Source organism: Rhinoraja longicauda, chromosome 26, assembly GCF_053455715.1.
Source record: "Rhinoraja longicauda isolate Sanriku21f chromosome 26, sRhiLon1.1, whole genome shotgun sequence".
Taxonomy (NCBI): Eukaryota; Metazoa; Chordata; class Chondrichthyes; order Rajiformes; family Arhynchobatidae; genus Rhinoraja; species Rhinoraja longicauda.
The window spans coordinates 1315387-1330563 of record NC_135978.1 but is presented as its reverse complement, the minus strand read 5'-3'; the positions used below and the strand labels follow the sequence as shown (position 1 = coordinate 1330563).

The 15177-nt window shown below is 42.6% G+C and overlaps 1 protein-coding gene across 7 annotated transcripts in view; it reads left to right on the top strand.

The window, feature by feature from the left end:
• git1 (G protein-coupled receptor kinase interacting ArfGAP 1) overlaps positions 1–15177 on the top strand; it is a 145893-nt gene that overhangs the window by 71583 nt on the left and 59133 nt on the right. For 4 of the 7 annotated variants that reach the window (XM_078422456.1, XM_078422455.1, XM_078422454.1 and 1 more), the window contains exons 9-10: positions 7893–7919; positions 14883–14934. In XM_078422456.1, coding sequence (XP_078278582.1) covers positions 7893–7919; positions 14883–14934 — 79 coding nt within the window. The remainder of the gene's footprint in view (positions 1–7892; positions 7920–14882; positions 14935–15177) is intronic. The other 3 variants (XM_078422451.1, XM_078422453.1, XM_078422452.1) reach the window with 3 other exon arrangements.

The following is a 15177-nucleotide window of genomic DNA, read 5'->3' as shown; positions in this document are numbered from 1 at the left end:
ATATAAAGGAGGATAGCAAAAAAAATTTTAGGTACGTGAAGAGGAAAAAAATAGTCAAGGCAAATGTGGGTCCCTTGAAGACAGAAGCAGGGGAATTTATTATGGGGAACAAAGAAATGGCAGACGAGTTAAACCGTTACTTTGGATCTGTCTTCACTGAGGAAGATACACACAATCTCCCAAATGTTCTAGGGGCCGGAGAACCTAGGGTGATGGAGGAACTGAAGGAAATCCACATTAGGCAGGAAATGGTTTTGGGTAGACTGATGGGACTGAAGGCTGATAAATCCCCAGGGCCTGATGGTCTGCATCCCAGAGTACTTAAGGAGGTGGCTCTAGAAATAGTGGAAGCATTGGAGATCATTTTTCAATGTTCTATAGATTCAGGATCAGTTCCTGTGGATTGGAGGATAGCAAATGTTATCCCACTTTTTAAGAAAGGAGGGAGAGAGAAAACGGGTAATTATAGACCAGTTAGTCTGACATCAGTGGTGGGGAAGATGCTGGAGTCAATTATAAAAGACGAAATTGCTGAGCATTTGGATAGCAGTAACGGGATCATTCCGAGTCAGCATGGATTTACGAAGGGGAAATCATGCTTGACAAATCTACTGGAATTTTTTGAGGATGTAACTAGGAAAATTGACAAGGGAGAGTCAGTGGATGTGGTGTACCTCGACTTTCAGAAAGCCTTCGACAAGGTCCCACATAGGAGATTAGTGGGCAAAATTAGGGCACATGGTATTGGGGGTAGGGTACTGACATGGATAGAAAATTGGTTGACAGACAGAAAGCAAAGAGTGGGGATAAATGGGTCCCTTTCGGAATGGCAGGCAGTGACCAGTGGGGTACCGCAAGGTTCGGTGCTGGGACCCCAGCTATTTACGATATACATTAATGACTTAGACGAAGGGATTAAAAGTACCATTAGCAAATTTGCAGATGATACTAAGTTGGGGGGTAGTGTGAATTGTGAGGAAGATGCAATAAGGCTGCAGGGTGACTTGGACAGGTTGTGTGAGTGGGCGGATACATGGCAGATGCAGTTTAATGTAGATAAGTGTGAGGTTATTCACTTTGGAAGCAAGAATAGAAAGGCAGATTATTATCTGAATGGTGTCAAGTTAGGAGGAGGGGGAGTTCAACGAGATCTGGGTGTCCTAGTGCATCAGTCAATGAAAGGAAGCATGCAGGTACAGCAGGCAGTGAAGAAAGCCAATGGAATGTTGGCCTTCGTAACAAGAGGAGTTGAGTATAGGAGCAAAGAGGTCCTTCTACAGTTGTACCGGGCCCTGGTGAGACCGCACCTGGAGTACTGTGTGCAGTTTTGGTCTCCAAATTTGAGGAAGGATATTCTTGCTATGGAGGGCGTGCAGCGTAGGTTCACTAGGTTAATTCCCGGAATGGCGGGATTGTCGTATGTTGAAAGGCTGGAGCGATTGGGCTTGTATACACTGGAATTTAGAAGGATGAGGGGGGATCTTATTGAAACATATAAGATAATTAGGGGATTGGACACATTAGAGGCAGATAACATGTTCCCACTGTTGGGGGAGTCCAGAACAAGGGGCCACAGTTTAAGAATAAGGGGTAGGCCATTTAGAACGGAGATGAGGAAGAACTTTTTCAGTCAGAGGGTGGTGAAGGTGTGGAATTCTCTGCCTCAGAAGGCAGTGGAGGCCAGTTCATTGGATGCTTTCAAAAGAGAGCTGGATAGAGCTCTTAAGGATAGCGGAGTTAGGGGGTATGGGGAGAAGGCAGGAACGGGGTACTGATTGAGAGTGATCAGCCATGATCGCATTGAATGGCGGTGCTGGCTCGAAGGGCTGAATGGCCTACTCCTGCACCTATTGTCTATTGTCTATTGTCTAAATGCAATTAAAAATTGCTGATTTTTTAGAATGTGTTTTGAACAAAATTCCTTGTTTGAGGCAGAGGCGGGTAAGTTCTGGTGGTCACGGGGACTGGTTTTTACCAGTGACGCTTGGACCTGCAGAGGGCGCTGAGAGTACAATTTTGCAGATATAAATATTGTAGAATCTGCATTTAACTTTGGCATGTTAAGAGATGTGGGTGGAAAGAAAATCATTTTGATTTTGAAGGGGTTCATTAAATCAGTTACTTTGCAAAGGAGACGCATAAAGAACTGCAGATGCTTGAATCTTGAGCAAAGCACAAAGTGGTGGAGGAACTCACTTCCCATAAGTAGCTTTGAAAATTCCAATGATCAGTTTTGGCAAAGTATGATTGCATTCAATGTGAACTGAAGCCTGGGTGAATGGTTCATCGACCTGTCATGTCACTTGTCACCTGCCATGTCACCTGTCACATGGTGTGGTGAGTCTTATTTTGCATACGGATCAGTGAGATTATGGTGGTACGCAAGTACAATCCGTGGTTAAGTATACGATGCATGGAAACGTCCCACTATATGCAGAGTCGCCTGGTTTTGGCGCCATTTCACAGTCCCAGCTGCAGTTGGCCATAAAGTCCCATTGCATCCGTCGCCTCCGTCCGGATGGTCCCATGAGCTGCCGTCGTCCCTCTCCTCGCCCACCCGGGCACCTTCAGTCCCTCTCCTCGCCCACCCGGGCACCTTCAGCCTTCCCACAGCCGACCTTGAAAGTGCTCGCGGAAGGTCAGACATCCCCCCCTCGTGCCTTCATGCCGACCCTTGTCTGCCGCCGTTGCCGACTCCCTCCACTCCCCACCATCCGCTCTGCTCCCTGGTTCTCGGGGACAAGCAGGAGACGAGTCTCAGACGAGGCTCCCTTTCCAGCCGGGCTCCGCGGAGGGAGGGAGGGAGAGTGGGCGGGCGGGTGGACAGACGGGCGAGACATGCCTGCTGCCTGCCGTGTGTGGCCCACCAGCACTGCTGTAGTAGTCAGTAGATATGGATCTTTATTGCAGTGGCGTGTAGCTGGGTGTGCTGAGCACTGCGGTGGGTGACTGTTCCCGCTGTCACTGTGGACAGAGCCTTGGCCCACTTGCCTCTCGGTGGTTAGGATGAGCAGTAACTGGGCCAGTTACAGGTTCAATCAAATCGGGTCTGTCAGTGGCTCCTCTCCGGCGCCTTAATCTTGTTCAATTTTTTTAACCATCTTTGGCTCTTGACTTTAAATGAAGATTTTTAAATGCAAGGTGGTGCAGCGGTAGAGTTACTGCCTTACAGCGCCAGAGACCCAAGTTCGAACCTGACTACGGGTGCTGTCTGTGCGGAGTTTGCGCATTCTCCCTGTATCTGTGTGGGTTTTTCTGGGAGCTCCGGTTTCCTCCCACATCCCAAAGTTGTGCAGGATTGTAGGTTAATTGGCTTTGGTAAAAATTGTAAATCGTCCCTAGTGCGTTAATGTACAAGGTGATCGCTGGTCGGCACGGATTCAGTGGGCCGAAGGGCCTGTTTCCGTGGTGTATCTCTAATCTGAACTAATATTTAAATATTTGGGGGGAAAAGAAAACAATTTGGAAAACTAGGAAAAATAAAAGCAAAATTAGAAATACTGAAGAAAAATATCAGCCTCCAAATAGGAACTGCATGAACTCAAATGTTCTTTTGTTCTGTGGCCACACCCAGTACAGTTGGTCATCATCATACAGCACGGAAACAGGCCCTTCAGCCCAACCTCCCCATGCCAACCAAGATGCCCCATCTACACTAGTTCCACCTGCTCGCGTTTAGCCCATATCCCTCTAAACCGCATCTACTGTATCTGCCATTCCAGGTGTCAACTTCAGTACATCGGCGAGACCAAGCGCAGTCTCGGCTATCGTTTCGCTGAACACCTCTGCTCAGTCCGCCTTAACCAACCTGATCTCCTGGCTGCTCAGCACTTTAACTCCCCCTCCCATTCCCAATCTGACCTCTCTGTCCTGGGCCTCCATTGTCAGAGTGAGGCCCAGCGCAAATCGGAGGAACAGCACCTCATATTTCTCTTGGGTAGCTTACACCCCAGCGGTATGAACATTGACTTCTCTAACTTCAAATAGCCCTTGCTTTCCCTCTCTCTCCCCTCCCCTTCCCAGTTCTCCCACCAGTCTTACTGTCTCCGACTACATTCTATCTCTGTCCAGCCCACTCCCCTGATATCAGTCTGAAGAAGGGTCTCGACCCGAAATGTCACCCATTCCTTCTCTCCTGAGGTGTTGCCTGTCCCGCTGAGTTACTGCAGCATTTTGTGTCTGCTCTCTAAACCTTTCCTACCCATGTAACCGTCCAAATGTGTTTTAAATTGTGTGTATGTATTATTTGAATTAGGCCTTGTTTATGCAAACTGAATCACTAGAATTGTATTAAAGTCATTTTTTTAAACTGTTCAATAGCTAATACGGTATTTGGGTGCAATTTAATGTGCAGTTTTGACCAAAAGATACAGCATGGATATAGGCCGTTCAGCCCACCGAGTCCCAGCTAACCATCACCCATTAATGCTAGTTCTATGTCATCCCCCTGTCATGTCCACTCCCTGTTCACTAGGTGCAATTTAGAGGCCAATTAACCTACAAGCCTGAACATCTTTGGGAGGTTAGAAGAAACAGGGGCACCTGGAGGAATCCAACTGTTTGTGAATAAATCGATTTGTACCAGCATCTGCAGTTATTTTCTTATACTAGAGGTTGCACTGAGAACGTGCAAACTCCGCACTGCGATTTCCAAACATTGGGAAAGAAGACCATCGAATTCAACCACAATTGTTGGAAGATTGATCTTATATTAATTAAAAATCATATTTTTAATCTATTGCTGCTATCAGTCATTTTTTTCTCAAAATAGATAGATGGAATTCTGAGCATCAGCATTAAATGCTGTATGATGTCTCCGTAAAATCGAACAATGTTTTAGTTCTAAAAATACAGCGCAGAAACAGGCTCTTCTGCCCACCGAGTCCGCAACGACCAGCGATCCCCGCACGCTAACACTATCCTACACACACCGGGTGCAATTTACATTTATACTGAGCCAATTAATCTACAAACATGTACATCTTTGGAGTGTGGGAGGAAACCGAAGATTTCAGAGAATGGACAAACTCCGTACAGACAGCACCCGTAGTCGGGATCGAACCTGGATCTCTGGCACTGTAAGCGCTGTAAGGCAGCAACCGATGCACTACTGTGCCGCCCTTGATTATGGGTTGTTTTCATTCTCTGAAAATGCCCATTTGCATCAAGGTTTTGTTGAAGATGTTAGCTCGTAATATACTATCTCATTTTAATCATTGTGTGTTGGATATGGGATGTGCATAATCTCAGAGCTAGCCAGGCAGCAGAGTGTTTATCCTACAACGATGATTTGCTAAGAATGTACGTAAACAACAAGCTCTTTTTTGTATTTCTAAGAATTCTCAAAAAGGCAACATCTTTGTCAAAATATGTCTGGAATGCTCATTCTGGGCAATTATGGAAAGGAGCCAAAAGCATAACTTTTTTTCTCAATACTATTATATATGGAGATGTAAAGCATTTCATTGTGTAACGATCGTGCGATCATGGGGCAGATCGTTCACTGGGAATAATAGTTTAATGATGCATCTGAGTGTTCTATTTATGCTGGGTGTTGGGAGATGCCAGATGTACAATTAAAAATGAATATGTCAAATTGCTATTTGTTTGCCAATAGCTTCTAAAATCATCTTGCCAATAAAATGCTTTGTGACTGATGTGAAATTGCTGTGTTTATATGGGGCATTATCGAAAATTTAAAGACATGTTAAACTTAATGTTTGAAACATTTTAGACATTGTTTCCTTAATTTGGTCTTTATTTCCCTTTTTTCTTGTTCTGAACCTAATTTGACTTCAATTCTCGGTATTTCAGCTTGGTTTTCAACATCATTTAATCTGCCTGATTGATTAAGGAGGTATCCTGTTATCTGTCTATAACAACAAGGAACTGCAGATGCTGGTTTACAAAGAGGAGTGTATCAGAGCAACTCAGCGGGTCAGGCAGCATCTCTGGAGAACATGGATAGGTGATGTTTTGGGTCGGGACCCTCCTTCAGACTGAATCAGGAAAATTGTTCCCGATGTTAGGGGAGTCCTGAACCAGGGGTCAAGGTTTAAGAATAAGGGGTAGGCCATTTAGGACTGAGATGAGGAAAAACCTTTTCACCCAGAGAGTTGTGAATCTGGAAATCTCTGCCGCAGAAGGCAGTGGAGGCCAATTCACTGGATGTATTCAAGAGAGAGTTGGATATAGCTCTTAGGGCTAACGAAATCAAGGAATATGGGGAGAAACCAGGACCGGGGTACTGATTCTGGATGATCAGCCATGATCATATTATGGCTCGATGGGCTGAATGGCCTCCTCCTGCACCTATTTTCTATGTTTCTATCCATATTGATCACGCATGCTGCTGACCCGCTGAGTTACTCTGGCACTTTGCTTCCTGCTCGTGTAGTTACCTGAATCCTAGATACCCCACTCCCCTTGTTCAGCTGAAACTGCCTCACGATTTTGCTGTTTCTATTTTTTTGCTTCTATTTCACACATTAATGCACCATTCAAAATCATTAAAAAATCTGTAAAAGCATAAAGGCAAATGTAATCATGAGCATATGCCTGCTGGAGAAAAAAAAGTGTTTTTGTGTTGAAAAGCGTCTTCTCAATGTTTGCTACTTTTCAAGGTCCTGTTAACAGTTTCTTTATGAACTAAAACTTGTCGAGCTTTTCTGGGGTAAGCGATGAGTTTGGATTCATTCTTTGTGATTTGAATATGTTTTAACCATTGGAGTTGTTGTTGGAGAAAAAAATAAGTCCCAGTGTATTTATGTAGGAAGATAACTGCAGATGCTGGTACAAATCGAAGGTATCACAGCAGGTCAGCATCTTGGAGAGAAGGAATGGGTGACGTTTCGGGTCGAGACCCTGGAAGGAATGGGTGATGTTTCGGGTCGAGACGAGTCAGTCTGAAGAAGGGTCTTGACCCGAAACGTCACCCATTCCTTCTCTCCAAGATGCTACCTGACCTGCTGAGTTACTCCAGCATTTTGTGATACCCAGTGTATTTATTATCTTCTCTCCATTCAGTTATTTGTAATGAGGCCATGATTCCTGAGCATCATAGAGTTATCTGACGTTTAAGCCACTGTTCCCATCAATTGCTTTGAAAATTCTGATGATCAGCTGTGGCAATACATGACCAAAGTGCGTTTGCATTCAATGTGAACTGAAGTCAGGTGCATCAAATTTGTCAAATGTGTTATTGTGTGGGGAGAAAAAAATGTTCCTCAATGTTTGGTATTTTAAGTCCTGCTAACTATTTCTTTGTGAACTAAAAACTAGTTGAACCCTTTCTGCGGAAGCAATTAATTTATATTATTTCCTTGTGATTTGAATATTTTTCCACCATTAAGAGTTTTTATTGGACAAAATGGAGCCTGCGTGTATTTATTATCCTGTCACACTTCAATTATTTGTAATGATGTCACATTTCTTGAGCAGCATAGATTTCTGACTTTTAAAGCACTGTTCACGTAAGTGGCTTTGAACATTCCAATGATCGGTTTTAGCAACACTACCAAAGTATGTTTTCATTCAATGTGAACTGAAGTCTGGGGAATGAAGTTGGGTAAATGTGTTATGTACTCTTCTGTCATATGGTGGAAATGGAATTAATGATGGGCTTTGGTTCTAATGACATTTTCTATCAACTCAAATGGTGGTACAACTAATCACTTTTGGATAAAGTTGCCTGTCGATGTCACCTTTTAGTGCAACATTGCAATAGCATTGAATGAAGAGTTTTCTTGCTCTAATCTATCCATGTCTCAACGGATGAATGTATGATCAGAGCTGTAAGTGGTACACGGTCCTCAAGTGTCTCAGCTTCTCACAGCTTGCTTATGCTAACAGATTTTCCTGTTTTTCCTCCTTTGCTTTCCTTGGATAAATAGAACACGGCAAAAATGCATGACCCAGAGGTATTTTTCATTCATTTAGATCTTCCACTTGTTTCCGAAGCATGCCAATGTTACCTGAATGTAGAACATTCCTCCTGTGGATTACTTGCCTGTGGTGTATTTTATGCTGACCTGCAACATCTGTCTTGTCCTCAGTAACATGGTGCTTTAAATTGCACTTAAACGTATGATTATCTCGTGAAATAAAGTGCCAGCATATAATTTGCCTGGGTCTAACTTCGTCAGGTACTTCAGATTTTGTCTGACTGTGTACCCATTTGTGTTTTGAAATCCTTTTGCATATTGTCATCTTTAAAGATGATCGTGCTGAGTAAGTGGCCCCTTACGCATCAGAGGTTGCTGTCAATAGGCTCACAACAACCGCAAGGCATTGGCCTCAGTTATAGAGTCATACAGCATGGAAACAGGCCCTTCGGCCCAACTTGCCCATATCGACCAGCATCCCTTATCTCCATTAATCCCACCTGCCTGCATTTGCTCCATGTCCCTCTAAACCTATCCTATCCATGTATCCATCTCAATGTGATAGTGCCTGCCTCAACTGCCTCCTCCAGCAGGCCATTCCATATACCTACCACCCTTTGTACCTGTCCAAATGTTTCTGAGATGTTGTGGTAGTACCTGCCGCAGCCTCCTCCTCTGGCAACCCGTTTCATTAACCTACACCCTTTTGTTGCCCCTCAGTTTCCTATTAAATCTTCCCCCTCACCATTAACTTTGTATCCTCGGGTTCTCCAACTCTAGAGAAACACTCCATGGCAAATCTGTGGGCAGGTGGGCTCTTGTAATTCAAGACAAGAATATTACCAAGTGTGGTAAGTTTTCTCAAGTACAGGTACCAAATGCTCTCCACATCCTGTATTCTAACAGTACTTGAATGGATCATCCATATCCAAGAAGTTAATTTCCAGGTGGTTATTTGCACTCTATCTCCTGGTGGTAGAGGAGTAGACATCTCTTAAAATAATGCTTTATACTGTCACCGCCATCAAAACCATCTCTGCTACTTGGTGTTAAAAAACATTAATAGCAATGCGATTGCAGCATTCAATTTACACATGACCTGTCATTTTGTTAGATTCTAAGCGTCATTGTTATGTGATTGGAAATATAGTCTTGAACCATGAAGAAAAGACTAATGAAACTGCCAAATTTAAAACTTAAGTGCAATAGAATTAAATTCCCCTCCTTTGTTTTTGAAACAATCTGAAACAGGCTGTGATTGTATGGTGGTCAACTATGGTAACTGATCTAAAGATGTAAATCCAGGATCAGCTTCTAACCAATCTTGCTTGATTACAGCAAAAACATTTTGTTTGCCGATGAGGCTGCTATCTTGTGTTGTGCTAATACAATGTGATTTCATTTTGAAGATTTGATTTGGTTTGAAGATTCAAAATCTTCAAGATTCCAAAGGATCTTTTATTTACTCGTGCTTGTAAATTTTTCTTTTAAACTTATTTTGAAGTCTACAAATATGCACGCAAATATCCTGAATCTTAAAACTACAGTATTGTTTTTGAACAAGGGTTCTCTGGATGAGATGACCCTCTTGACTCACTTTGAAGTTTCTTTGGTCTTCCCCACAATCCTTTACTTGCTATAACATATATAACATATAACAACTACAGCATGGAAACAGGCCTGTCCGGCCCTACCAGTCCACGCCGACCATTCTCCCTGACCTAGTCTCATCTACCTGCACTCAGACCATAACCCTCTAATCCCCTCCTATCCATATACCTATCCAATTTACTCTTAAATAATAAAATCGAGCCAGCCTCCACCACTTTCACCGGAAGCCCATTCCATACAGCCACAACCCTCTGAGTAAAGAAGTTCCCCCTCATGTTACCCCTAAACCTTTGTCCCTCAATTCTGAAGCTATGTCCCCTTGTTGGAATCTTCCCCACTCTCAAAGGGAAAAGCCTACCCACGTCAACTCTGTCCGTCCCTCTCAAAATTTAAAAAACCTCTATCAAGTCCCCCCTCAACCTTCTATGCTCCAAAGAATAAAGACCCAACCTGTTCAACCTCTCTCTGTAGCCTAAGTGCTGAAACCCAGGCAACATTCTAGTAAATCTCCTCTGTACCCTCTCCATTTTGACGACATCCTTCCTATAATTTGGCGACCAGAACTGCACACCATACTCCAGATTCGGCCTCACCAATGCCCTGTACAATTTCAACATTACATCCCAACTTCTATACTCGATGCTCTGATTTATAAAGGCAAGCATACCAAACGCCTTCTTCACCACCCTATCCACATGAGATTCCACCTTCAGGGAACAATGCACAGTTATTCCCAGATCCCTCTGTTCCACTGCATTCCTCAATTCCCTACCATTTACCCTGTACGTCCTATTTTGATTTGTCCTACCAAAATGCAGCACCTCACACTTATCAGCATTAAACTCCATCTGCCATCTTTCAGCCCACCCTTCCAAAAGGCCCAAGTCTCTCTGTAGACTTTGAAAATCTACCTCACTATCAACTACTCCACCTATCTTAGTATCATCTGCATATTTACTAATCCAATTTGCCACACCATCATCCAGATCATTAATGTAAATGACAAACAACAGTGGACCCAACACAGATCCTTGGGGCACTCCACTAGACACTGGCCTCCAACCTGACATACAATTGTCAACCGTTACCCTCTGGTATCTCCCATTCAGCCATTGTTGAATCCATCTTGCAACCTCACTATTAATACCCAACGATTTAACCTTCTTAATCAACCTTCCATGTGGAACCTTGTCAAATGCCTTACTGAAGTCCATATAGACAACATCCACAGCCTTGCCCTTATCAATTTCCCTGGTAACCTCTTCAAAAAATTCAAGAAGATTAGTCAAACATGACCTTCCAGGCACAAATCCATGTTGACTGTTTCTAATCAGGCCTTGATTATCCAAATAATTATATATATTGTCCCTAAGTATCTTTTCCATTAATTTTCCCACCACAGACGTCAAACTAATAGGTCTATAATTGCTAGGTTTACTTTTAGAACCTTTTTTAAACAAAGGCACAACATGCGCAATGCGCCAATCTTCCGGCACCATCCCTGTTTCTAATGACGTTTGAAATATTTCCGTCATAGCCCCTGCTATTTCTGCACTAACTTCCCTCAATGTCCTAGGGAATATCCTATCAGGACCTGGAGACTTATCCACTTTTATATTCTTCAAAAGTGTCCGTACCTCCTCTTCTTTAATCATCCTAATTTCCATCACTACTCTACTTGTTTCGCTTACCTCACATAATTCAATATCCTTCTCCTCGGTAAATACCGAAGAAAAGAAATTGTTTAATATCTCCCCCATTTCTTCCGGCTCAGCACATAGCTGTCCACTCTGACTCTCTAATGGACCAATTTTATCCCTCACTATCCTTTTGCTATTGACATATCTGTAGAACCCCTTGGGGTTTACTTTTACATTACTTGCCAAAGCAGCCTCATATTTTTTTTTCGCTTTTCTAATTTCCTTTTTAAGATTCCTTTTACATTCTTTATATTCCTCAAGAACCTCATTTACTCCCTGCCGCTTATATTTATTGTATATCTCCCTCTTTTTCCGAACCAAGTGTCCAATTTCCCTGGAAAACCACGGCTCTTTCAAATTATTATTCTTTCCTTTCCACCGAACGGGGACATAAAGACTCTGTACTCTCAAAATTTCACCTTTAAATATCCTCCATTTCTCTATTATATCCTTTTCATAAAACAACAATTTCCATTTCACTCCTTTTAAATCCTTTCTCATCTCCTCAAAATTAGCCTTTCTCCAATCCAAAATCTCAACCCTTGGTCCAGATTTGACCTTCTCCATAATGATATTGAAACTAATGGCATTATGATCACTAGACCCAAAATGCTCCTCAACACATACCTCCGTCACCTGACCCATCTCATTTCCTAACAGGAGGTCCAACACTGCCCCTTCTCTGGTAGGCACCTCTACGTATTGCTGCAAAAAACTATCCTGCACACATTTTACAAACTCCAAACCATCCAGCCCTTTAACAGAATGTGATTCCCAGTCTATATACGGAAAATTGAAATCACCCACAATCACCACTCTGTGCTTACTACTAATATCTGCTATCTCCTTACATATTTGCTCTTCCAATTCTCGTTCCCTATTTGGCGGTCTATAATACACCCCTATAAGTGTTGCTAAACCTTTCTCATTTCTGAGTTCCACCCAAACAGCCTCCTTAATCGAGCCTTCTAGTCTGTCCTTCCAAAGCACTGCTGTAATATCCTCCCTGACAAGCAATGCAATACCCCCACCTCTTGCCCCTCCGATTCTATCACATCTGAAACAATGAAATCCTGGAATATTTAATTGCCAATCGCAACCCTCCTGCAACCATGTTTCACTGATCGCCACAACATCATACTTCCAGATGTCAATCCAGGCTCTAAGCTCATCCACCTTTCTTACAATGCTCCTAGCATTAAAATATACACATTTAAGGGACCCATCATTTCTTATTCTCAGTTTATTTCTTTTCCCTTCTTTCTCTCCTACATATTGGGTCTGAGTGTTTCCCTTTTCTGCCTCCTGCCTCATACACTGCCTATTAGCTATCTGTGTTTGAGTCCCTCCCCCCAACCGTACTAGTTTAAAGTCTCCGCAGTTATTTTAGCAAATCTCCCCGCCAGGATATTGGTTCCCCTCGGGTTCAGATGCAACCCGTCCTTTTTGTACAGGTCATACTTCCCCCGAGCTCCAGATCAAAAGCTGAACCTGTTGTGATTTCAGGAAGATACCATATATATGCTGCTTACTTAGCTTAATGAGGAAGGATGTTTGAATTCAAGTAATCAAATTGCCAACTAAAATGGAGTATAATTTAGGGAAAATGTGTTACTTTCATACATTGTTAATTATTTTTGTTACTCTTATAAGGTCATATGGTCAAAAGTGATAGGAGCAGAATTAAGCCATTCGGCCCATTAAGTCTACTCCGCAATTCAATTATGGCTGATTTATCTCTGCCTCCTAGCCCCATTCTCCTGCCTTCTCCCCATAACCCCTGACACCCGTACTAATCAAGAATCTGTCTATCTCTGCCTTAAAAATATCCATTGACTTGGCCTCAACAGCCTTCTGTAGCAAAGAATTATGTGCACGCAGCCCGTCTTTAAAATAATCTATTCCCAGTAGTTTTACATTGAGTAAAGTATACTGTCTGGATACTTTAATAGATTCTTGGCTCAAAACCAGTTTAGTAATTTTATAATGATCATTTTACTCTATTTAATTTAAGTGATTATTTCCTAGGTTACACCATTCATTTTTGCGATAACTAAGTTTGACATGATTTCCTCTTTCAATGAATCTAAACTGATCGAATGGACAAGTTATCTTATGTGCAAAACCTTTTTGTCTTTTCTAGAAAATTGAACAGTGTGTGATAACTTGAGGATGTTTGTGTGTCCTGGGGTTGCATTAAACATAGAAACATAGAAAATAGGTGCAGGAGGCCATTTGGCCCTTCAAGCCAGCACCGCCATTCATTGTGATCATGGCTGATCATCCACAATCAGTAACCCGTGCCTGCCTTCTCCCCATATCCCTTGATTCCGCTAGCCCTTAGAGTATCCAACTCTCTTTTAAATTCATCCAGTGAATTGGCCTCCACTGCCTTCTGTGGCAGAGAATTCCACAAATTCACAACTCTCTGGGTGAAAAAGTTTTCTCTCATCTCAGTTTTAAATGGCCTCGCCTTTATTCTGGGATTGTGGCCCCTGGTTCTGGACTCCCCCAACATTGGGAACATTTTTCCTGCATTAGTTAACTCAGTTAACACAATAAACTCCCACCCTAGACCAAAACATGGCATAAAATCACACAGAGCAGAAATAGCTCGACAGTCTACAAATTCCATACTGACCATCAGCCACCCATCTACTGTAATCATAAATCTCATTTTATATTCTCTCCACATTCTTCTCAACTTCTCCAAATTTTACCATTCACACAGGAGGATCGGTTTACAGAGGCCAATTAACCCCGCATGTTTAGTTTAGAGATGCAGTGCCAAAACAGGCTCTTCGGCCCACCGATTCTGCACTGACCAGCGACCCCCGCACATTAACATTGCCCTACACACACTAGGGGCAATTTTGACATTTGTACCAAGCCAATTAACCTACACACCTGTCCGCCTTTGGAACGTAGGAGGAAGCCGAATATCTCGGAGAAAACCCGCGCAGGTCACTGGAAGAACGTACAAACCCTGTGCAGACAAACACCCGCAGTCAGGATCAAACCCGGGCCTCTGGCGCTGTCAGGCAGTAGCTCTACCGCTGCGCCACTGTGTCGCCCATGTCTTTGGGATGTGGGAGGAAACCCATATGGTCACAGGGAGAACGTGCACATTGTACAAAGTTTTATAAACACTTTGCATTATTATGCAGAGCCATGTGAAAAGAAATGCTTTAAGAATTACATCTTGTTTACCTCAGGGCAACATATAAACTAAAGTCTTATTCACCCTTGACTAACTGCATGGAAAAAACATGGTGCTTTTAAAGATGTTTTTGCTGAATGGAGAGGTGGCAAAAGCAGTGTATGGTGATTAGCAGGACAGAGTGTTCTGTTCTCATGCTAACAGGTTGTAGGCTGTCATGTTGTAGGGTGGCACCAGATCTCAGTACTTCAGGTTTTAGAACCAAGGGATAATCATGAATGCATCTCTTAAGTCTCACGCTTTGCACAAATGTAATCTAGCAAAATTAAATTAATGTGACATTGCATTTATCTCCAGTTATTTTTAGGCCCAAGGATACTAAATGTTCAGATCTGCGTAATACACAGTTTATGGAGCCACTGGTTCTTCAGCGTACGTGCCAGGTTCTGCGTGAAAGATGTTGTTATAGATAGATGCACCTTTTCATTGACCTAGTTCCTGAGTTGTGCTTTCCCTGTTTCTCTTCAGTAGCTTGGACTTGTCAGAACTGGCTAAGGCAGCCAAAAAGAAACTCCAGGCAGTAAGTTATGAATAAACAATACTGATGCATTTTTATGAATGTCTTTTCTTCCTGAATTCAATGAATTGTTATCCATACGTATTGAATTGCCTTCGTGGGAAGCATAAATATGGGAATTGGCTCAATAAGCTGAGCATCTTCTGTCTCTAACATTTAATTTATCATTTAGGATCTGAAACAATTGGTTAATATTTCAGCTAGATGCTCTTTAATTGCAACTATTACATTTCCAGTAACTTTATA